The sequence below is a fragment of the Erinaceus europaeus genome, chromosome 2, assembly GCF_950295315.1.
Source record: "Erinaceus europaeus chromosome 2, mEriEur2.1, whole genome shotgun sequence".
Classification (NCBI taxonomy): domain Eukaryota; kingdom Metazoa; phylum Chordata; class Mammalia; order Eulipotyphla; family Erinaceidae; genus Erinaceus; species Erinaceus europaeus.
Window position 1 is genome coordinate 127,297,319 of NC_080163.1, and position 25,404 is coordinate 127,322,722.

Genomic DNA, 25,404 nt, shown 5'->3' on the forward strand with positions numbered 1-25,404 from the left:
ATCACACCATGATTTTCTTATTTAGCGAGGCCTGACATGATTTAATAGCAACACTTCAGGCAAGTCAAAGTTTTGTTTTTAAACTTTGAATGTCTTTGGTGTCAAATAGGAAAAAAGAATGACCCTCATATATGTATCTCCAAGTATATATCTGATTGAAAGTGTGCTATTAAATCCTTAATATTTAGCACTTATTCTCCACTTAAGACAAACTAATATTGATATCAGATCACCTTAGTTCCAGAAATACAAACAAACAAACAAAAAAATACTGTCCTGGATGAAAGGCTGTGCTTTGATTTATTGGTATTTAACCCACAACTGTCTGTATCTGGGGGGATAATTTAGACATCACTGGGAAAGTCTTGAGTTACCCTTACAAGCAGCATTGACCTATTTTTGATATGACACAAATTCATGCAACTAATGTTACAAATTCAGACAGCTTGCACTCTTAGTCAACTTCCCCTAAAATGCTAATAGAATGTTAGACAAAGCCAGCACTGTTTTTGAAAATACAGCCAAACACAATGACTTTTGTTTTATTTTGTTTTCGGTTCTTAAAAAAAAAAAAGATAATATTGCAGCTTTGAACTAAGGTCTTATTTTGAAGAAAACAGGTTGTGCTTGGAGCTGAAGAGTTCTGGCCAATTTTATCATCTTATCTCCGTCCCCTTTTTTCACAGAACGTCAAGCCAATATATATACTGTCTTCATTTTGACCTTCCTTTGTGTGCTAGTTGGGATGTAACTCCTGAGTCCACACTTAATTTTGCCTAACAGAAGTCTTAATAGTAAATCTCTGCTTTAGAGATTTCTCATCCTCAGTTCTAAAGAGATAAAGCAGAAGAAGCTGTATATCTAAAGAGCAGAAACAGAGACATCACTTATGTTTCAAACAAACAAGCTAGATGAAGGATTTTAGGAAAATACATTCTCAAATTAAGAGAGACATTCATGATGGAGTTATTGTGATTATCTCCTGAGGAATATAACTTGGGAGAAAAATAGAGTTGTGTAACACAATCAAGTATTTTGCTAGTACTGTAGAAGGCAATGTAATAAGCAGGTTTGGGCCTCCAAACATTAGAAAACGAAATGGAGTGCTGGCAAAAATGAGGCTTTAAGAGAAAGTTAACTCCCACAGAAAAGCATTTAAAAAAAAAAAGCCATTACTAAAAACTTTGAAATGCAATGTCATTGGTGGACACAAATACATGCTATGTTTTCACAGAGAAATCCTAAATCCTACCTAAATGTCCTTACTACAAATAAATCTAGGGTAAAAACAAAAATCTTAAGGAAATCTAGCTTTCCCTTTACATTTGAGTTTGTATCTAAATAGTGTTAAAATCCCTTTTATTCCAATTAGAGAACTGAGCCCACTAGCAAGTCTGAACCATCAGTGGGATACTGCACATTTTGGAAGCCCCATCAATGTGTATTTACCAGTGTTTTCACAAATTGAGATTTATATGAGAACTATAGATGAAAAGTAAATCATTGTTATTATAATTTGCAATCCTGTAGTACAACCTGCCCCTGACTTCTGTTTAGTCTTCTTTTTAAAGAAAGCTGTCATAGAGGAGGTTATCAAATGCCCCCCATACTAATTAAAGACGCCGCTTGTCTGAAAGGCATGCATACAGACCCATAGCAAAACAAACCAGTTCCTCTCAATTTATAATACTTGAAACTCAAATAAGTTGACAGTGTTTTTAACCTGTAATACTAGTTTTAAAAATCCACCAAAATTTAAATACATACGTTGGTATATTTAACAAAAGGACATTTTCAGATGGTAACCATTTTTAAAATATATGTAGATGTGCACACTCTAGATAGTACTTTTTCACACTTCATTGTTTCTCTTGCAGTTAATTTTACTATGAAGTAAAAAATATTTGATCCCCCTTTACCCAGCAGATGTTATGAACAGAGAAGTTTTATAGAAATCAAGGACCGTGGTTCTGCGGTATGCCCTTAGTAGCATTTTGTATACCAGCAACATCAAACCCTCTTCCTTTATCAGGCATAGGTGTTAAAAAAAAAATCTGTGATCAAATACAAAGTTAGCTAGATACACACCGTCTGTGTGTTTTATCTCCTCCCACCCCCACCCTTCTCTGCTACCAGGCTTTAACAAAATTACTTCCCTTTAATTTCCCAGTTTTTTTTTTGCACGTTTCCTTTCTCAGAAAACCCTGCCATAATTTTTTACAATATATCTGAAAGATTAATAGATTAGAATCAAATAGGCAGAGATTCTACTTCCTGATCTCAGTGAGGAAATGATGTGTAAATATTATACATATCTGCCTCAATATCATAACCACCTGGGCCCTCACTCAACACAGACTGCTTCAATGAGAAATACTCTTTTTTTTTTAATTTATTACCTGATTATACTGATTTCCCCCCTCTCCTTTATACCTTTACCCCAGGAGCTTTACTTATTAACATTAATTCAGGATATATCTGTCATTAAATAGGTCTTGGACTCCTTGCCAAACCACCATCTTTATTACAGAAAAACAGTGAACAGGTCAAATTGTGGCCATTCTCACAAGGTGGAGCTGTCTTGGTAGTTGCTACCTTCCCAGGATATGGATATTGGGACTGAATCACTGAAATTAATTCTGACACTTTCAGAGATGCAGAACAACTTGGAGGCATTTGTGTTCTTGTTATTTTTTTCTAGGCAACTTTTTCCCGCTTTTCAAACTTCCAGTTTTATGAACTGGGCTCCTAACTCATTCTTGGCCAATATATATATTTACAAGTTTGCCATCCATGTATTTCTGTTATTTTTTCAGTAGTTAAAAACTCACTGGGATATATTGGAAGATTAAAATATATGAGTGACAGCCTTCACTGTCTCACTTCAAAGCATGCCAGTAAAAGCACAACCAAACTCGGCCTACCTAACTCCTCATATAAACGAGCAGTGAGAGGCTAGAAAGCTCAGTTTAGTGTTTCAGATAGATGATTTGCAAGGTTCCCTGTCCCCAATGTAATCTACTTTCATTGGATAAAAAAATAATAATAGTTGTTATTATTATGTCCCTTTTTTGAATACATGTCTTCACTTTTTTTTAATATTTAGTATTTATTTATTCCCTTTTGTTGCCCTTGTTGTTTTATTGTTGTAGTTATTATTGTTGTTATTGTTGTGGATAGGACAGAGAGAAATGGAGAGAGGAGGGGGAAGACAGAGAGGGGGAGAGAAAGATAGACACCAGGGCTCGAACCAGAGTCCTTATGCAGGTCCTTGCACTTTGTGCCACCTGCACTTAACCCGCTACGCTACAGCCCGACTCCCCATGTCTTCACTTTTTAAGGGATGCTTTATCTACAGTTAACAGGTTATAATTTTCCCCCACTGATTGTTTCTCATTTAGGATGAATAAAGTTAGTGCCTTCCTTGTTGTTTTGAGGGAAATAAAGGAAAATACTGGTATTTGCTCTCAACTCAGAATCTAAGAGATGTCCCAAATCCAAGGTATGATTTTTCAGTAGTCACCAGAGAGTAAGTTAGCTTCGGATCTAGATGCCTGAATCAGGGTTTGTTTGACTTTGCCTTAAAAAAAAGAAAAAAAATGCAAATGTTTGTGTTTTAACCTGCTTTCTGAGAATATACCTTCTAAGTATACTATTTTCCTCACTTTTAACATACACCCTTAAAATTTAGACATCAAGCAGCCCCACCAAAAAGGTACCTAGTCTCATCACCTAAACAAACATCTCTGTCTAGCTTTCATCTTTTTTTTTTTTTTCCTAGCAGGGATAGGAATAGGGTGAGAGAATTTCAACCTTCAACCTCCCACTCTGTCTCTTGTTTGCCAGGGTACAAAGAATGAATACAATCCTGCAACATTGTGGAAACATCTCTCCACTTTTGAGAGGGGCCAAACAAAAAAACAAACCAGATCAAATCACTCTGTAGGAAAGCATAGTAAAACCCAGGGCTCCAGATCCTGCACCATCTGTGAGAGGTTAGAAGTGAGACAGAGTAGAAAATGGTGAGGAGAAGGCCAGAATCCCGGGAACAGTCCCATTTGCCAGTCTGAATTTCACTTGCTCATGGACTGAACTCAGACCCTGAAAATACAAGCCAGGTGCAAAGGAGGTTTGGCTATTACTTTCAAGTACACTCACATATGTTTCCTTTTTGAAAACAATTTTTGAGATCAAACCTCAATTGAGAGATCTGAGGAAATTGTTAATGTCTTAACTTTATTTAGGTCATGTATAAATCTATCAACTGGTGATTTTACAGTGGTGACATTTTCAACCAGTCACACATGTTATACTAATATTTATATGGTCACCACAAGTGGTTTTATGGCATCATGACAGTTTTTATTGTTTAAATTTGAAAGTCCTTTGTGTGTTTTCCATAAATCTCCCCACTACAAGGCTGAGATAGAAAGAACACATCAATAGCACACAGAAATCAGGCCTTTATGTGAATGTGCATCTGAGTTGGATAGTTTTAAGAAACTCACAAAATGTATTTCTCACTGAGAGGCTGTGATTTGAAATGCACAGTTCCTTACCCAAATCATAATCATCTACAAAGCACTTCTTTCCTCTAAAAAAAAAAAAAAAAAAAAAAAAAACGCATCTTCGCATCTTCTTTTCTTTCCATTCTGTTAAATAACAATTTTCCCTATAATTAGAAATCTGGACTGGTAAATCACATCTCTCCTTTCCTCAAAGATTCTCAGATCTTTAGTTATGATTAGAAAGGGGTATTAATTCATGAGAGAAGCAGAAGGGAGAATGAGGCTTAGGAAGAGGAATGGGAAGAGAGGAAATAGTTCTACATTCACCACAGTCTCCTCTACCTCCACCCCGCCCAGGCCTGGGTGTGACGTGCACACTAGAGATTTGGGCTGACTTTCTCTATTTTAAATATTCAGATCCCCAACCTTACCAGTTTTCAAGCTAAGATGTCAAGGAATGGATTTTTCTTGCTGTTGGATCTTATGGTTAGAGATAGGGCAGGCCATGAAACCTTATAGAACCTAGCAAAGAGGAGTAAAAATGACTCTCCTAAGAGATTTCCTATCCAGGATAGTACTGAAGGAAACCCTGGGTTAAAAAGTCTGATCAATGATTTCAATTCCTTGTTAGAAACCCCAATTTATACTAGTTCTACATGATCTCATTCACTACTGGGAGCCTGGAGAAGAGGGTGTCTAGCCTTCTTAGAGGGGAGACCTACAGCTGGGTGGAGGGGTGGGAGCTCACTAGAGGGAAAAACAGGCCTGAGTGGATCTCAGGAACACAAGTGATCTCAAACTCTAAAGGAGCTAAGAGCAGGAAAGGGGTTGGTGGAGGAGCTGGGAGAAGCTGGAAGTCAGACTAACAGTCTGACCTTGGCCCAATTGCCAGTCTTTAACTGCTGATTATGTCTAGGGCCACTGTTGCCTTCCAGAAAGGGTCCATTTGCAGGGTGTCTGACAAATGATAGACAGACCTGGAGGTCCCAAGTTTCCTGAAAACAATAGATATACCCACGACTCTCCTCACCAGACCTTTGCCCCTTGCCATCATCCTTTGCAGAACACCCAGCATCTCTTCTCTCCATGCTCAGTTACTCAGAGCCCTCAGAGGAACTCAGAAGTCAAGGTCCTTATCAAGGCTAAAGCTTGGGATCCCATAAGTCACTTCAGTTAACTATTTTAGTGTTGACAAAGACAGGGATGGCAAGACATGAGAAGATGACTCCAAAATTCCCAACACTGACTGGAAATACTGGTGCTCAGGAGTTTATAGCCTGGACTGAAGGAGACAAAGAGACTGTCAAGATCACCCCTCCTCCTATTTTCCATGCACCCTCCTACACACACATACCTGCAGAAACGTAGACACACCCTCCACCCACCCGCTCCTCCTATACATGTCTATTCCCCTGAACCCCCTCAGCCAGGACATCTCTGACCACTGCACCTGGTGGCTGAGTCAGAGTGGGACCAGGTGTGCTCAACACTTGCAGAAGCCCCAGACTCAAACACAGCAGACCTAAAGATGAGAGGGTTGGGCAGAGTTTTAGCAAATGCCTGAGGCCACCAGGAAATCCTTGATCAGACCTAAGCCCCAGGGCATTTTGCTGAACCCCAGTAAACTAACTCCTCTCTGAGAAACCCAGATCTAACCTGTGTCCCCAGTGATGCTAATGGCCTTGATTATACCCAGTAAGCTCTAGGACTGTGCTTACATCTGTTAGGGCTCCCATAGAGGACTCATGTTTGTATTGAAATGTAGTTTAAATTATCATAGAAGACTGCTACAGCTAGAGCAGAGCTTCCCCATTCTCAAATCAAGTGATCTGTTGCATTACCTCTGGGGTGGGTGTTGTGAAGAGGGAGGTGAACTCAGCTTTAAAAGGCTCAGTCTTTCACCTTGAAGCACTCCATCCCTACAGCGCTCCCTCTCCCAGAGTCTTCTGTAGCTAAGAACCTTGACTCCAGATCAATCATTTGACTTATTCTATGAATCTTTTTGCCCATTTTCCAGATTTATCTCTCTGCTTCCACCCACAGAAATGATGGAAAAGGGGAAAGAAAACAAGGAAACCCAGAGAGCTGGCTTTTAAATCTTTACAGAAATCTTTGTTGGATTGGGTTTTTCCTGGTGTAGTTTGATGCTCACTATAGGAAAAGTAGCTTTCTTAGGGTGTTATTGGCAGCTCCAGCAGGACAGAGTTGCTTGCATTCCCTGGATTTCATATATTTTCAAGCAAATCTCAAGCACTCCAGAACTGTCTCAAGAGGGAAAAAAAAAACTTGAAAAGGACTAATTTCAGAAAGGAACTCATTCCTCCCTGTGAGGCCTTTTTATTTATTTTTTTATTATAGGGACCACCCTTTTAAAATAAGTCACTTTTCTCCCATGTATCAGGGAAGTATTTGTGCCTGTGCAGAGAAATACATTGAAGCCAAAACAGTGACTTCAACAACTGAGACGCTTTCACTACACTTTTAAATTAAACTAACATCCCTTTTGATAGAATAGTGGAAAATATCTGGTAGTTGTTCTAAGATTTAGTCTGTTAAAAAAGATGATATTATGGCAACAAAAGGGAATAAATAAAATAAATTTAAATAAATAAAAGATATTTCAGTCTTTGGGGAAATGAATCCAGCATGTCCTTTCATTTGGCATTTGTTTACTAATTTGGTCTTAAAATATACTCATGGAATTCTTTTAACACATTGTTAAGTGGGAAGGATAAATTTGTAGTTTCCACATTTTGAATTAAAAAAGCATCACAGGACATCAAAGTTAATTGGTTTATTCTATCTATACTTCTTTAGACACGAGCAAATCTAGCCTGAAGTTATGTCTTAGAATGATCTTTTCATCAAGTCTCCCTATATGGTTTGACTAGGACTGGGTGGGGACCCACATTGACCTTCTGTAGATTGTTTCAGGTGCACTGTCAGTGTTAATTCTCCATGCTGTGCAGCTCTTTTAATATCTTCCCTGGAATATCTCTACACATTCTTATGCTATTAAAAAGATAATTTAGTCATTAAATAAACAGATGGATCTGTAAGAAGTTCTGTGCTGGCCAAAGGAATGGTTTGTATCACACCATCCCCTAGGGTCCAACTCCAAACTCTTCTGTCCTACTCCCATGCAATTTTTTTGTCCCCTTTTACTTCACCCCTACCCCATGATCAGCCTGGCTGAAAAGGAGAACAGAAAAACTGCAATAGCTTTTGAGCTCTACTCAGGTGTACAAACTGAATCTGTGTTGTCCCCCATTTTGAAAGCAAATGCCTTGATATCAAGATGAGTTCCCCAGGTGGTCAGAGAGTAGAGGTCATCTTGAGGAAAATGACACCAATGATCTAAAAAGGACATCTACTTTATGAGATTTCAGGCAAGATGCCAAATATCACATTTAATGAGGCCTGATTCTTTTTCTCCCAAAATAACAAAGGCTATTGGTGACATGGTCAGGAAGGCAAAGGCATTTTGCAAAGCTTACACTCAATTATTGCTCTGTAATATTTTTCTAAAATTGAAAATTGCTTTACAAGTATATGATCTCATGTAAATATTCCTTGCAAAAGCCTAACATGTGTTTGCAATGTCCTCAAAGGAATTAAAAAAATACTCTCTCCACAATCTCTTAAGCTTTTAAACTCAATTCACTTGTGTTTCTACAAGAATCTGTTGTTTCTAAAGATTAAAAAGAAGTAACCTTATATGGGAACTTATATGGGAAGGGATTTTTAAAGAGATTAGCCATTTGAACTTCAAATGGAGAACAATTGATATACTGATAACACTTCCAGGTTTTATAACTTCAGCATGTTTCTTGTTTCTTTTTTGGCATAGAAATAATACATTTGGCAAAGAGATTAATATATACAATTTCATGAGGAAGAGTTGTTAGTATCAGAAGGTTTCTAAAGGCATTTCTGACATGAAATGTGAAGGAAGGCATGTAACAGATTTGGATAAATCTGATAGATCTAAGGGTGCAAATGTGTTTATTCAAATGCTGGAATTCATAATCATATCATTTAGCAAAAGATCATTTGAAATATTTAAAGCTTTATGTCAAATACAAATTTAAGTAAACAAAGAGTATGTTGACTTACAGAAACCTATATAGTTAACCAGGTACATGAGGATAACTTATTTGTTCACACTAACTATAAATTAAGCCAAATAAAAGTGTGGATGAATAAAGAAAAATAACTCTATTTTGGAAAAAAATTAGACTCAATTACTAGTTTATCACAGTTAGTGTATACAGATTTGCTGGAACCATGTTGAATTTTTTCAATTAGATTTTAAATATATTTTGACAGTCTGAACTTGTATAGTGTGACTAACTATAGGGAGAAATGACAGGTCTGCTTTGTTATTAAGCTGCTGTCTGGAAAATATTGGACTCCATACAGTAAATGATAATTATTTTGCCACTTACATTAGTACAGCTAATAGCAATAAGGGTTTTTTGAACTGTAGAATGCTAACTACTTTGAATTACTGTGCTTTGTTATTCACTGTGAAGCAAGAAGACTTTTTTTTAAGCCACCTCATTTTCATATCACCATTCTAAGCATCCCAGGCTACTAATTTATACAGAGAGGAAATTAATAAATAAAGGAGTGGGATTTAAATGGTTCTGTTTGTTAAGAGAACATTTGCAATTAAGGTCAGCAGTGCCAGCAGAACAGACCAGAGTATCAGAGGAGGGAGGAAGATGGAAGAGAATGTGCTCTTGGGAAGTACAGTGAGGGCTGGGCCAGTTTGTTTCCGTTGAGGGATGATCAGTCTGTACGTGCTAAAGAAACTTGTGTCAGAGCTTCTATCACATCTTTCTCTGCTGTGAACTGGAATCACTTGCTTCTCTCTGGACTGCTTCTAAGCTGATTCGGTTTGCCAGGCCAGTGGATATCATTCTCATTCTTTCTGGGATTAGAGAAATAGTGGCCCTATATTCCATGCCATTCTCTTCCATGTGAACCCCTTCCTCTGGAAAGGCTGAGACAAGGAGATCACCAAAGAAGTGGACTAAAAAAAAATCACTCTTTGGACAAATTCTGCCCTTCTCATAGATACACTGCCTTTTACATGCTGTCCTTGAAACCTTCTCCATGGTTATTAATTACCCTTTGTTTATTTTAATATATTTGCTAAATCAGGTACCCAAGGGAATCCTCTACATCAGTGATGTGAAAAATCCTGTTGCCTGAAGTCAAAGAGGTACATCTTGATTTCTGATTTGCATGTGCTTGTTCTAGTAAATCTTCAGTGAGTTGGAAAGCAAGCAAGCAATGAATTACTTTTTTAGGTGTGAAAAGCTCCTATTTTAGCAGTTTGCTATTGGGGTGTCACATGTAACATAAAAGGGTGATCCTAGGTGCTGAAGAGAAGTGATACAATGTATGTGAGAATGCATGCATTTTGATATTTTGTTACCTGAGTGTGGTGTGCATTGTGACTAAACCAATTTGAGTAACGGTCAGATGTTTAGCCTTAGCTCTAGAGTAAAACTATTCACATTCAGAGAACTAGTCCCTCTTGAATGTCAGATACTCTGGGTGATGGAGGGCATCTATACAATAAGTATTCGTAGCCATTGGTCTGTTTACCTGGGACTTATAAACATCCCAAATTACTGTCTATTACAATTCATTCCACACTTGCATTTGGAAAATTTAGTGTGATTTCAAAGCACAGCATGTCCTCCCTCCTTCTGTGTCCAAATGTGACTTTGGAGTTACACCTTTCTTTAATTCTAGGTAGAAGTGGAGGGGAGGAGATAGGTAGGAGGCAAAATCTGATTTTCATCTACTGGAAAAATGAAATTATGCTACTTAAATGGGTTTTCAATTACAAGTAACCTAGTGTGAATTTAATTATGAATCCTCTTCATTTAGAGAGCTAGACTAACACTCTCACATCAATAATTACTTAGTATCATTGTTTTATGTATTCCTGTTACCTCTTTTTGGCTAATGGAAGGACATTTGGTTTTATATGAAAATTTTTGCTTGCTGAGGAATCTGCATGAAATATAGTTTTCTGGAAAGACTGAGTGGGGGGGGGGGATACCCACACTGTCAAAATGCTATTCTTTGCAAAGGAGATGCACTTAAAGGACCCAGTGAAATGAATGTGTCAGGAAAACAGACCCCCTTTCCGCCTACTTCTTAAAAATAGTACTTGTTTGCTTATGTCTACACACTGCTGTTATGATACTCTTTTAAAATTTGGATTGTGAATTTAACATGATTTTTTCTAGCTTTATACAAAATTAACATTTTCTTTAGTAGTTCTCATACAGAGGTATTTAACTTGGTGTATACTCTGGGGATTAATTTGAATGTCCATATCCATACATGCAAAATAATATTTTATCTCTGCCTTTATTATTGCAATTTAAAAACCATCTGTTAAATATGATGATGAAGGCCAACTGGAGGTTCTGTTACATTGAAAGCATCCATTTGCAGCAAAGAATTAATGAACTTTTAAAGCAAGGTCCAAACTGGTCCTGACCCCACTAGTAATATTTCATATATGGTTACTGGGGGAAAGAAATAAAATTTCAGTCCTGCACATGATTGACAGCAGAGACTAAGGAAGAAGAAGGCATTTAACCAGATGGGGGAATTTGGAGAGGAGGAGGGTAATTCCTCACAGTTATTCTGTGATATTAGATATTATAAGCTGGTCCATGAAAAGTCCAATTCTTGATACTCTTGGGAGAGTTACTTAGTCTGTTTTCAGAAAATCATTTTGACTAAGGGATTTGAGTAGTAGATGCAAAAAAATGAGGAACCATTACCTTTCTGCTCTTCTGCTAATTTATATTCCATGGGTTATTTCTTGAAATTTATAGATGAGAGTATGAAAATTAAATCACAAGTCATTTAACTATCTCTTTCTTGTTCTCAAAAACACAGTCTAAAGTATATTATGGTTTTCGGGTATGTTACAAAATACTCATCCTAAATGGTACTGGAGAAAGATTAAGTCCTCCATTTCTGTAAATTCCCTTGATCCTGACTAACAGTTTCCATCAGTGCATGTTACAGCTCAATGTATGCAAATATGAAAATTCATGATTTGCCAAGGGTGAGCATTCTAAGGACAGATCTAACATGAAGCTTCATAGCAATAGCAGTGGTATACTGAAATTTGATGTGCATTTTCTCCAGGCAGCACAAGGTTGTTTTGTGATGTTAGTGTCATTGCCATAGAAGTAGTGATGACATTGCTTGACCAAGGGTGACTTTAGAATTCACCTTAAAGACTATCGGTTAACTTGATTTGTCCGAAGGAGAGAGCACAACTATACATGCTTTGCATCAAAATTGAAAATGATCCTACTAAACACATTATTAAATCTTGTGTGCTATAACACTAATTCTGAAGGTAGTGATGGACATTAGCCTGCTCACATCTATACTCTGCCCATTTCAGATGTTCCTGACATTGGCTAAGATCCAGCCAGATGCGGCCGAGTCTTACAGAGTCGACTGGGGGCAGGGCCAGTGGGATATGTACCTAAGGAAGAAGCTGATGGAATTTGTATAAACAGTACTTCCTGGGTTCCAAGTCCCCATCTTTTTTTTTCTTTTTCTAGTCTTACAATTAGCTGAGTGGACATGCTTCATCTTGATTGTACCTAAGCCAATATAAACTAAAGCAAATGTAAAGGAGGCTTTATTATTTTGTGAACTGAGGTTTAAAAAAAGTAGTAAAAGTATGTAGAAATCCTACTTTTACTCTGTATAGCTTATCTTCTCATATTACCCATATTCATCCACCAATAAAATGTAAGCATGGTTTCCTGTTGCCCACTGTCAAAAGTGGTGCCCTGCACAGTGATTTAATTTAAATATAAAACTGTCCTAACCATGTTTTACTTGCAAAGCTCATCAAAGTATTTCCACAGAAATGGTGAATCAGTGGTTCTCATGAAAAGGACATTTGAAAAACACAGACTGTAAATTCTAATTTCTTGGTGCCTCCATTTGAAAAGTCCAAGTAAGATCAGAGAATGGGCTTGACTCTTCATTACAGGCCTCTCAGTGCTTCTAGATACTCAGGTTTTAGAGTTAAACCCCCAGCCCTCAAGGCAACAAAGAGTACACTCTTGCATGCAGATTTGGAGCACGGACCAATCCATCACAAGTTCTAAGACTATGTCTCAAGCAAGTGACATCAATGTATTTGTTGGCACTGAGCAAATATGGGGAAATACTCCTGTGTAAAGTGTTCTATTATTCAAACTTACGTAATTGTTTACTGTTGTTGTTTGTCTACTTGGATTATATTCCTGCGTAACTCATCCCGAAACCCCCTTTCTTTATAAGGTTGCCTAATGGTTTTCTTTTTGTGGGCACCAGCCGACTCCTGAGCTGATTTAACCAATCAGTTATATCTGTGTATATACATTATAACTATTCTAATGATGCCACATGAATTTATACTAGTTTCTGTAGTGATAGGATACTACTGAAAGGGCTGATTTAGAGATGGAAATACACATTTATGGAAAAAAGGAAGAAGGAATCTTTGCAAAAGTATAACCCTCATTATTTAAAATGAAATGATGCTTGTTTAAAGAGTTTGCATTTTTAAAAGCACACATTTAGTTACCTGCCAAAATCTCAGGTTTACTGCTTCCATTCACAGATGCCAATGTTTAAATTCTCTTCACCTGCTGCTTACTGAGTCATTTCCTCAGTCAAAAAATTTCTGTAAAGTTGTTGTTTAGTATCTAAATTTTTTTTTGTTTTGTTTTCTTGGCACCTAATGAAATTATCAGCAATAAATGAGCTAAGTAGAAGGGTTGGTTTTGTTTTGTTCTTTCCCCCCATGGTCTCCTTTTTGCAATATTTGGAATTCTGGGAAAAGGGCAAACCAATTGGAAAATTTAGTGTGCTTCTCTTTCCAGCATCTACAGGAAATAAAATAAAGCTATGAGCAACTATACAATTTTGGATGGGAATTAATTCCAAATGGAGGAAGAGGGAAAGGATTTCCAACCAACAAGAAAGAAAAATCAAACCAACTACAGTAATTATAGATATTGTCATTAGAGACAATATAGCCACTGGGTAGTGACCTGAAATGTCAGCTGTAAGCTCCTGAACAATGTTAACACCTAATTAACAATCAAAAGAGTACATTTGCACCCTACAAACAAATAAGGGGCAAAGTGAGAATAGAAGAAAGAGGAAAGGAGAACATTGGATGGGTTTTGTTTTCACCTTTTCCTTCAGAAAATACCCTCTAATAATCTGTACTCCATGCAGCTAGTGACAATTTCCTTTCAGTCATTTCAGCCAATTGAAAAGCACAGTAAGTTCATTTGCTAGCAGGTAGGCAGTGGAGGTGAGAATTGAATTGATCTGAAATTGACCTGGAGGTCATGCTTCCTTTAAATTGGGCTCTACAGACAAAATTTCTTTACTTCTTCCCAAGCTCCTGCCAGCAGCAGTGTTGAGTTGAGGTTTGTAATTATTTAAAGGAATTCTAAGGCTAGGGTTGACAACCACCCCCCTCCCAAGTTAATCAAAAGAGACCTTTTGCTACCTGTGGTAGTTAATTAAAGGGCTTGAGTCTATACTGCTGTGGTGTGCCTCTGGCATGTTTATGTTTTAAAATGAGGTTTGTTTCTGATGTGTAGTAATTGGGGCTGGGGGGAGCTGACATAGGGGTCTCTTACAGGGCTAAAGCTTATGAATAGTACAATAGTTTTCCACGTACTTCCTTTATTTCTTTCTCTCTTACCTGGAGCAGTTAGAATCACTTTAAAATTTTTAAGGTGTTTATAATACCTATATTAGTTTAAGAACCTTGCAGCCCATTTTTTCCAAGGCCCTGCTAGTGTGCCTGAAGGGCAGTGTGGATAACCAAGAGAGATTAGAAATTCCTCTGTCCATCCTTAACCTTTTTACATCCAAAGGAAGAGCTGCTTTTGCATTCTTTGCTCCAGGGAGTAGCACATATTTCTAGTTCTGAACTGATACTTAGCCTGCTTGGTTTACTTGCTATTATTTTTTCCAAGCTATTAATGTTCTTTTCTTCACTTTAAGCCCAGATATAGGTTTTCACAACTGTATTGTAGGAGGGCTGTACACAGTCATGGGCTAGAAGAAGCTTGAACTGGAGAGTCTGGAACTCTGAACCTGTCTTACCCTCACAGGGGACGAGAGTTGGAAATGAGGACAGGACAGGATTTCTGTGAGCCTTGGGGATGCTTTCTTGCCCAGGACTGAGAACTCTCAGCTTCCTTTCTCCTCAGCAGCCTTCTGGAAATTCACTATGTCTGAGGACTCAGGGAACTGAGTCTTTTACCAGTACCTGTTTAATCTCATGCTCAATGCTTATTGGTATGGAGCCAACAGTCCAGAACTTAAGTAATTGCTCTTTCAAAATGCAACTTAGTTGTTCATGGTTGGTGTTAGTCACAATGCTGTGCATTCTCTAGTCTCTGTGTGCAGTTTGGATAACCTAACTAGTTGGAATGTTACTTCTATTTGCTCTGATTTGTGATTACTTAGCAGTATTCTGGCAAGTCAAGATACCAGTATCACAACAAAAAGTGCTTTGGTCATGAGCTTGCACGTGATGCTACTGGAAGCCCTCCCACCAGATCTGAGGCCAGATAATATACCCTTTCCCAAAGTAAGTTGGTAAAAGTTGGAGGACTTGGAGGGCTTCAGCCTTGATCTTGATTGGAAAATACAAGTCCAATCAAGACTTGGCTCTTGGAGGGGAAGTTTTGCTTGTTCAATCCAAATTTGGAACTTCATCAGTGCTTAGAGGAAATTTCCTTATTCTAGAGAAGGGGAAACTAGTAAAGAAGGACTCAAACAAAGTTTCCTCTTATATTAGTTCATATGTTTAATATTAGTATTGAAGAACTCTCCATTCCTATTTCTGGGAAATGCCTTGGTGAAGCTGTGGGATGGAGATCATGGATGCAATTTCTGCAAGACATTTTCTCTCTGAGCTTACAGTTTACTACATCCTTTTTATTTCTTTAATATTATTTATTTATTTATTATAGGATAGAGACAGAGAGAAATTTAGATGGGAGGGGGAGATAGAGAATGAAAGAGACCGATACCTGCAACCCGGCTTCACCACTCATGAAGCTTCTGCCCTGCAGGTAGGAACCCAGGGCTTGAATCCAGTTCCTAACACATTGTAACATGTGCTTTTAACTAGATGTGTCACTGCCTGGCCCCTCATGACATCCCTTTATTCCCCAAGTTCTCCACAAAGGAAGTGATAGAGCCTTTCTATATTTGCCATCATTAGGTAAACCAATCAGATATTCACTTTAGGGCAGATAAGATTCCAGGGAGAGATTTCATTGTAAATTCATCAGGACTTATTCACAAAGCTGTTAAAGGCAGAGTTATTCTGAGAACACATGTTTTTACTATTTGCTTAGGGAGTCAGGAGGTAATGCAGTGGGTTAAGCACACGTGGCGTAAAGCGCAAGGACTGGTGTAAAGATCCCAGTTCGAGCCCCCGGCTCCCCATCTGCAGGGGCGTCGCTTCACAGGCGGTGAAGCAGGTCTGCAGGTGTCTATCTTTCTTTCCTCCTCTCTGTCTTCCCCTCCTCTCTCCATTTCTCTCTGTCCTATCCAACAATGACAACATCAATAACAACAATAACTTCAACAATGAAACAACAAGGGCAACAAAAGGGAATGAATGAATAAATAAATTAATAAATAAATTACTATTTGTTTAAAATTTAATTGGGATCAGATACTCAGTTCTTCTGACTCTAGGACTTCTTTTCCCCTTCTACACCTTTTTCTGTTGAAAGCTACAATAAAGTGACTTCTAATTTATAATCAAAGTTTGGTATCATTATGATAAACTATAAAACTGACTTTGGGGTTTTTCTCATAAAATAAATATTTGAAAAATATAGCAGTGAGGTTCCTACAGTAGATGCACCGTCAGAACATACATTTCTGAGTATATGAGATTGTATGTCTGCATTTTTTCCAGAGAGCTAGTCCCAAATAAGCATCTTATAAAACTGTGACTTCCTGTAGATATTTAAGTAGGAGGATACATTGATAAACATGTAAGCACACTTTCTTTAATGAACTTCTAACTTGTTTTTTTAAACACCATTTATAATTCACATTAACTTAATTTTTTAGTTATATCATTTTTGCACTTGGAGTCAGTACATATGTGCTTAAATTCTCTGTCTGTAAGCTATAGTGCTTCTTAGCTGGAAGACTTTTTTTTCTTCCCCTCTAACAAGGAAGCTCATTTAGAAAGAAATGTTTATGTGAAGTGCTTGTCAGTTGGCATTTTTACTGGTTTGCTAACCCAAAGGTAAAATATAAAGCCATGTCTTTTCCTCGCTGGCTTGTTGTTACTGGAAGGGTCCCTCCCTTGTTAGCTTGATAAATAATTTTACTAGGGGGACTCTGCTGTATTTTTATGCTTGCTGTCTATTTTCTGCTTGCTGCAAATAAATTTCTGTACTCAGAGGGCACTAAAACTCCAAACACATGGTATTTTCCCATTTTGCTGCTAGTCACCTGAAATATTTATTCCAGCTCATGTTTTTAATTAATTTTTAAAGGAACAATAATTTGTGGTTCATATCAAATGAAAAATACTAACCTGTTTCTCAGGGCCATTGAGTTTGAACCTGTTAGTATTGCTCTTTGAAAGACTTTTCAGTGTCTAATCCTATCACGTTTATCAAATTAAATATAACAGTTATTTGTTGGAGGGTATCCTGAGTTTTCTTGTTATAGATCTCCTTGTTTGTCTTTCCAACTTTAAATATTAAGCTGCTAATATGAGAAATGAATAGGGCTATAGACTTATATCTAGAAACAGCACTATACTATATTTGAAAAATGATACAGTATGTAAAAGTTGAGATGAAATTGATCAAAGCTATCAGTAGAAATATTGGCATTTACCTGTGTCCTGGATATTTAGACATGGAGTGTATTATAATTGAAGAGAGTTTGTTGTGGGCTAGTGGGGGCAGAAATAAGTTGTTTCCCAGTACAAGCCTAAACACCCTACTGTGTTCCAATAACAAAATAAAATGAAAATTGTTGTAGCCTATAAATTACAAACACAGTGACCATGACCTATTACGCACTCAATAGACTGATGAAGCAGTGACATGTATTTATGTTGGTTAAAGAAGCTATCATTTTAAGTGAATGTCAAACCACCATATTAATTGAAATATGAATATTCTATTTGTAATTTGACCATTAACAAGGCTTCATTTTCTGAAATTTGAAAATATTTTCACATAGTGCCAGGGATAGAATTTGAGACCAGAATACCTGCACACTTAATATCAGGGATATGAGGGAGACTGAGTCAGAAGTTCCTTGAAGTTTTTTTTTTTTTTCTGCAAAGGTGACCAAAATGAAAAAGAAAACAAAGGTAAAAGATTTCATGCATGTTGGATGTTGTCAAATATACACAAAGAGCCAAAAGTCAGCTTTGAATGTTTATCTTATTGGACTTTGAGTCATAATATATGATCACAAAAATTTCCACTACAAATAAAAATATAGGTTACTGAAAACATTTGTATCTCCTCAAATGTGCACATTTTCTTTTCTTTTTATATCCCATGTCTCAGCAATTTCAGAAATTAGACTTCAAATAAATGACTTTTTTTCCATACTAACTTCACAGTTGTAAAGACTTCTAAGAATCAGACTTTGATATATCTAACAGACAATTTATATTAATCATTTCTACTGGTCTCTTTTGAGCTGTACCCATTTGCCAGGAATTAGAAGAAAACTTTTGTGTACTTGAAGACCATCATCTGTTCAGCCTTGTCATTTGGTGATCATCCACTGCCTTATAGGCATTGCTTATGATAGCTGCCATTGGGTGTTTTCTGGGAGCCATGACCTGTGCTGTCTTTGATGCTTTGAATACATACAGGGGCAGATATTTTATTCCCCTTTATATAAGTGGTGAGACTCACACACAAGGCAATTAAGATCTAACTTGATCCTACTCTATAGTTCTAGGTAAGATACTCTTATCATCCCTCCTTATCCCATTTATTCCCTTTTCCTTTCCCAGTTAAACAGACTAGTACTTACCATAACATACACTGTGTTAACCAGTTCCTCTCACTTCCTTGTTGATCATTTTTCTTTTTTCTAAGTGGAGTTGAGTGAGATCTAGAAGATAACACATCAGATATCATCTGAGCAGCATTTGGACAAATAGTTTTAATCCAAAGCACCTTCCAACTCAAAAAAATGAATGATTCCACAATATGATTTTGGTAGGTAATGGAATATCCTTTCCCTAGTCAACGATAAAGATTGCCATTTCAGAGCACTTAAAAAATAGTAGATGGTGTATTTCTTTAATACCTGTATTGTATAAAGTGTCAGGTGTATAATTGACACTCAGGAAATTGCTTGATAGTGAAGATAAATCAGAGTTAAATCATCCCATTGAACACTTCTTTTAATAAAAAAATGTCAGCAAATCTGGAGTAACATGAAAAGAATACATCGTTTCTGCATCTTTAAAATTGGGGTAGCCCCTGAAGGACCTCTGCAAAGGATTTAATACAATAATGCATGTAAAATGTCTGGAGTAGTAAACACCATGCCACATGTGGCTTAATCAGTACTATCCAGAAAAAAATATTGAGTGTGACACCTTTTAAAGTATTGGTTTACTTTGTAATAACTTTGTCATTATGGCATTGGACTTCTTGTCCTTTTTTTTTTTTTTTTGCCTCCAGGGTTATTGACAGGGCTCTGTGCCTGCACCATGAATTCACTGCTCTTGGAGACCATTTTCCCCCTTTTGTTGCCCTTGTTGTTTTATCATTGTTGTGGTTATTGTTGTTGTTGTAGCTGCTGTCTTGGATAGGACAAAGATAAATGGAGAGAGGAAGGGAAGACAGAGAGGGAGAGAGAAAGATAGACACCTGCAGACCTGCTTCATTGCCTGTGAAGCTACTCCCCTGCAGCTGGGGAGCAGGGGGCTCAAATCAGGATCCTTATGCTGGTCCTTGCCCTTTGCGCCACAGGCTTAACCCGCTGCGCTACCGCCCGACTCCCAATAATTTTAAATGATTATATTTTGAGCCCTCTATCAGCAGCCTAGAAAAAAAAACACTTTATAAAGGAGTCCTATGGACAAATAATTTAGGGGAATAAAGAATCAGAGACAAAGTTAAATACTCAGTTTTCCTTTTTTCCACCTAAGTTTTTTTTTTTTTAACTCAGAAGTTTTTATTTATTAACATGAATTGTGATGCGCCATGGAGAAAGGCAATGTGAACATGATTCGAACTTGTTGTTCTTTTTGCATCAACCATCTCATAGGACTGATATTACCGAGATTAGTTCTGAACATTTGTTGTCTGAATATTTAATTTCTGACTTAGTTATCTTACTAAGTAGCTACAAACCCTTTTACTAATTTTCCTTCAATGAAAATCATCATCTGAAATATTTATTTGTAATTGCATGTATTAGTTTAATTAGAACCCTCTATACTAGTTATAGGGTTTCTAATCAATAAAAGAAGTGGTGTAATCCCATTTTGTATGTTCAGCCTAAGCAAATCTTATCATGGGGTTTTCCTTTAAGTCTTTATTTAGAATTATAGGAATACCCCAAAGGTTGCATTATTGCCTTCATGGGCTCCATATGAGGCTTCAGGATTCCATTTTGGAATCCTTGACTCTGATTAATAAAATAAATAAATAAATAAACCCAGAATCATAGTCAAACTCATTCTTCCCACTTGTGATTGGATGAAATTTCCAAGGAAATCAGAGGTTTTGTAAGGAACATGACCAGAAACAAAATTTCCTATAATCTTAGGCATAAACATTTTATCTTTATGTTTCTTTCTCTTTATTTTAGGCATAGAGGTGTAAATAAAGACATAAAATAAAGTTAGGGGAGTGTGATTGATGATAGTGGTCCATTCTGTCTTTCTTCCTTCTCTCGTTTTGCTTACTGGCTTCATTCTCCCCACAAATGCAGATAGGCAGTGTTTGGAGTACAAGAGACTTTCCCCACTCACTTCTTGGTCCCACCCTAAATAACTCTGTCCTTTGGATGTCTGTCCCCACAGAAACTAGCTTGAGACTTTTAAGCTATAGTTCTCAGAAGAGATAACTAATTGGCCTGCTTTATCCAGATGTCTCTCAATCAAACAACAGTGGCTAGAGTTTGGTCCTTATGACCTGCTGCCAGATTGTTTGATTATGCAGATGGACAGGATATGGAAGATGTATATTTACTTTGCAACACAGGACAAAGAGACTGGTGTCTAAGACTTACCATCTATTTATGTCTGAGTAGAGTTGGGGCATGAACAGGTCTCTGAACAAAGAGACTGGGTACCCACTCTTAGATATACCTACAAGGTTTTCTTTAAAAATATTGATACCCTTCTCCCCAGAACTATTAAACTATCACCCCCAGAAGCTGACAATATTCACAAATCAGTGTGTTTTGTTTAAAAAAATTTACCATGATTTTAATGTGTAATCAGCATTGAGAAGTCCTAGTGGAAAAACTTATGGGCTTGGTTTGTAAACCTAGAAAGTGGTGGTGGGGAGGAACACTGGTGAAAATCCCATATATATTTTTTATTATCTTTATTTATTTATTGAATAGAGACAGCCAGAAATCGAGAGGGAAGGGGATGATAGAGAGGAGAGAGAGAGAGAGACACCTGCAGCCCTTCTTCACCACTTGTGAAGCTTTACCCCTGCAGGTGGGGATCAGGGGCTTGAACTTGGGTCCTTTTGCATTGTAACCTGTGTACTCAACCAAGTGCACCATCACCTGGCCCCTCCCATATTTTTTCATGTCTTACAGCTCAGCATTTTCTTTTTCAGTTTAAAATTAAAAGGGATGAACAGTTGCTTTTTTTCCCCCTATCTTTCCCAGTACACCGTTAATATCAACCGTCCCCCCCCCCCTTTTTTGTGAAGGATTGAACCTGAGACTCTAGAACCTCAGGCACCAGAGTCTCTTTGCATAACTATAATGTTCTCTCCTCCACTGAACTCAGTATTTTATATGGAGGATCAGGGCATTCAGATAAGGCCCACAGAGACCTAGATTTACATATTTTTATTTTTCTATATAGTTTTATATTAGAGAGAGTGTGTGCCTAGCGCAATGTTTAGCTATAGTGCATGGAATGCTAGGGACTGAACATGGAACTTCAGGCAGAAACCTAAACTTGACACCTGATTTGGTCACAATAGGCATCCCATATTCCTCCTACTCTACTAAGAGGTGATATTCTTCTCTTTTGAGAAATGGGCCTACTTAATTGGAATCAAAGGTTCTTTGGGAATCTGTACCATTATTTACATGACCAGCGGATCACAGACCTAACAAGAACCAAGGGAGATACATAGAACTTTGAAGTAGCAGAATAACTACATTTAAATATGGGATAGCACTGAAAAAAATCTGCATAGGAAAGAGAATAATTTATTTTGTTATTGAGTGTGATTGGAATAGATATATTCCAAATTGTTTGCCACAAACTTTTGCAACTGTCAGTGAGATACTAATACAATTTATCATCATCACCACCAAGACTTTAGTGTGTGTGATAGGGGATATAGTGGACACTGGACTGAGGAAAATGGCTCTGGCTGGAATTAATGGAGATGTTTCATCACACACTGTCAGACACATTGATCTAGCATTAAACCACAGAAAAATGGGCCTGCTCTGAAGACACACTTCAGACTCCCTTGTAAGACAATTACCTTTTAAATTTCTCTTCTCTTCTTGGGCTCTAAACTCTGTGAGCTTGAAGTTCATGCCTCATTAATTTTTGTGTCCAGAACAGCCTGAACACAAACCCATAGTATAGGTGAGGAGCTGAGATCCTTTATGGAGAGTGTGGGGGGGGGGTTACCTGAGTAAAAAGTGCATAAACAAACACATAAGCAGAAAATAAGATTTCAGTGAAAATTTGTCAAAAGGCAAATATGACATCTTTTCAGTCTGTCAAAATTTGAAGTTGTTTTCATAATCTTCTCCCAGCCTTTCAGAGACTGACATTTTCACATTTCCTTGACACTTTGTGGAATAAGCTCCCATTTCTGAACACCTTGTTCAATCTAATCTGCACAAGACCAGTTTGTTAGTGATCCCTTTTGGAGAGCTGTTGGAATATAGAGTCCACACTCCATTTTTTTCCAGATTAGTTCGGTGTTGGTATCAATTAATGTGCTTCATTAAAAAAATTAAACAGGTGACTTCCAGAGATAAGGCTATGGAGTAACACCAGCTACATTTTGCTCTCCCCAAGTCAACTAGGAAAAGCAAAGAAAATCACCTGAAAACAAAATATAATCAGGATTTTTTTTCAAAAACTCAGCAAGCCACAGGTGAGTACAGATATGCATGGCTCATGGACAGAAAGGGGGTGAAGAAAAGAGTCCTGGGACTATATAGCCATACTCAAGAATGGCTTGTGCTAAACCAGGAGAGTAACAGCTGAGGTACACCACTTCCAGGCCTGAGTCAGTTAAACAAATGGTAAAAAATAAAGAAGGAAAAAAGAAAACCACTTAAGCCACAGGTGAGTACAGAGATGTGTGGCTTGTGGACAGAAAAGGGTTGAAAGAGCAATTCCAAGGACTACAATCTAGTGCTTACAGACAGCTGGCACCAAATTGGGAGATTGGCAGCTGAGCTGCACCACTTCCTCATCCCAATTTAAGCAACAAAGAACTTTTAAAAAGAAAAAAATCACATAAAAACTCACTAATTCACAGCTGTGACTTCTTGAATTTCCAGTGCTGTTGTCCTACAGAGGCTGGAACAGCAGCAGGGAGAACTTATATTGACATCAGGAACACTGACCCTACCTGGTGACTCAGGATAAAATCTCCCCTCACACAACAAAATATATGAACAGGGAAATTGAACACCTTAGCCACAAAGCCTCCTGTTGCCACAACAAAAGAACACTAAATGTGGAAACTGAAAAAAAACATAGACAGCAATGACAGAAATCCCAAATGACCAGACAGACACAGATCTAGAAAAATGACAGAGTTAGAGATCAGAAAACTCACTATGAAATCACTTCAAGAAACTAAAGATTCTAGAACTTAGTGATCATTTTACAAAAGAATTACCAAGTACAGAGAAGGAAAAAAAAAAAAAAAAAGCTCCAAACCGAACTTTAGGACCTAAAGGATACTTTCAATACAGTTCAGGTTGGGAGAAGAGGCCTCAAACGTAGACTTAATCAGGTGGCAGGGAGAATGTGAACACTAAAAGACACAACAATACAACCACCACATTCTGTGAATTAAAAAAAATTCTTGGAGAGGAAAAGTTTAGGAAAATTGATGCACTTCTCTCTGAAATACCATAATCCATCAGAAAAATGAACATCAAAGTCACCGGGATCCCTGAGGAAGAGTAGTGGGAGAGAGGAGTAGAGAACATATTCGAAGAAGTTTTAGCAGCAAAATTTCCATACTTGAGCAATGTTCAAAACACAGAAATCATGAGATGGACAGTAGCACAACACATTAAATGCACATAGTACAAAGCACAAGTACCCATGCAAGGATCCTGGTTCGAGCCCTGAGTTCCCTAGCTGCAGGGGTATCACTTCACAAGAGGTGAAGCATGTCTGCAGGTGTCTATCTTTTTCTCCTGCTATCTTCCCTTTCCCTCTGCCCTAACCTACAAAAAATAGGAAAAAATGGGTTCCAGGAGCAGTGAATTTGTAGTGCTAGCACGGAGCCCTAGTGATAAGCCTGGAGGGAAGAAAGGAAGGGAGGAGAAGGAAGGGAGAGAGAGATAGAAAGATGGATATATATATATATATATATATATATATATATATAGAGAGAGAGAGAGAGAGAGAGAGAGAGAGAAGGAATGACAATGACGGAAAGAGAGAAATTCAGAAAGATGGACAGACACATAAATTTTTGAATCCAAAAGAACATATGCCAAAGCACATCTTTTTAAAACTGTCCAAAACCAGGGACAGGTAAAAAAAAATATTTCAGCCTGCCAGGGAAAGGAAGAAAGTCACACACAAAGGCAGAACCATCAGATTTCTCATCTCAAACCCTAGAGGCAAGGAGGGAGTACAATGGCATATTCAAAGCATTAAAAGATAAGAATTGCCAGCCCTACATTCTGTATCCTGCTAAATTGTCCTTCAAATATAAGGGAGACATAAAGATCTTTTCAAACACTCAGAAACTGTGAATGAATTTGTGACCTGCCTTGCAAGAATTATTAAAGGAAGTCCCACCTGAAAAGAAGAAGCAAGGGGATCCCAAATTTTAATGAGATAACAATGTAGTAAGAATGACACAATCCAATGTTGGTGAAACAAGGCCAACTTAAAAATATCCACAATAACCACAAAACACAATATAGCACAAAGACAAGTAGGAAACATATATACAGTAGGCAAGACCACTATAGAAAACCATCCTCATAAAACTACAAACAGAAACAAACAGGAAAAGAGTCAATACAAAGATAAAACAACTTCAAAACAAAAACCAGAATGGCTATAAGCAAACCACATTTATTAATAATCATCCTAAATGCGAATAGCTTAAATTCACCAGTCAAAAGATTCAGAGTGACTGAATGGATTAGAAAGAAAGACCCATCTATTCTGTATTTCCAGGAAACACATATCCAAAAGAAAGACAAACAGAAGTTCTGGGTGACAGGTTGTAACAAGGTATTCCAAGTCAATAATGTAAACAAAAGGGTAAGAACAGCTATTCTAATACTAGATAAATTAGACTTTCAGGCAAAGAAAGTGGAAAAATTACAGATGTGGACACTACATATTGGCCAATAGGAAGACATA

At 37.5% G+C, this 25,404-nt stretch overlaps 1 protein-coding gene across 2 annotated transcripts in view; it reads left to right on the forward strand.

The window, feature by feature from the left end:
• Nucleotides 1-25,404, forward strand: part of MAF (MAF bZIP transcription factor) — a 453,850-nt gene that overhangs the window by 4,700 nt on the left and 423,746 nt on the right. Inside the window, exons 2-3 of one of the 2 annotated variants that reach the window (XM_060185130.1) lie at nucleotides 9,678-9,738; nucleotides 11,965-13,336. In XM_060185130.1, the coding sequence (XP_060041113.1) occupies nucleotides 9,678-9,711 (34 nt within the window). In that variant the 3' untranslated portion in view covers nucleotides 9,712-9,738; nucleotides 11,965-13,336. Of the gene's footprint in view, nucleotides 1-9,677; nucleotides 9,739-11,964; nucleotides 13,337-25,404 lie in introns of those variants that run through there. The other variant, XM_060185131.1, reaches the window with a different exon arrangement.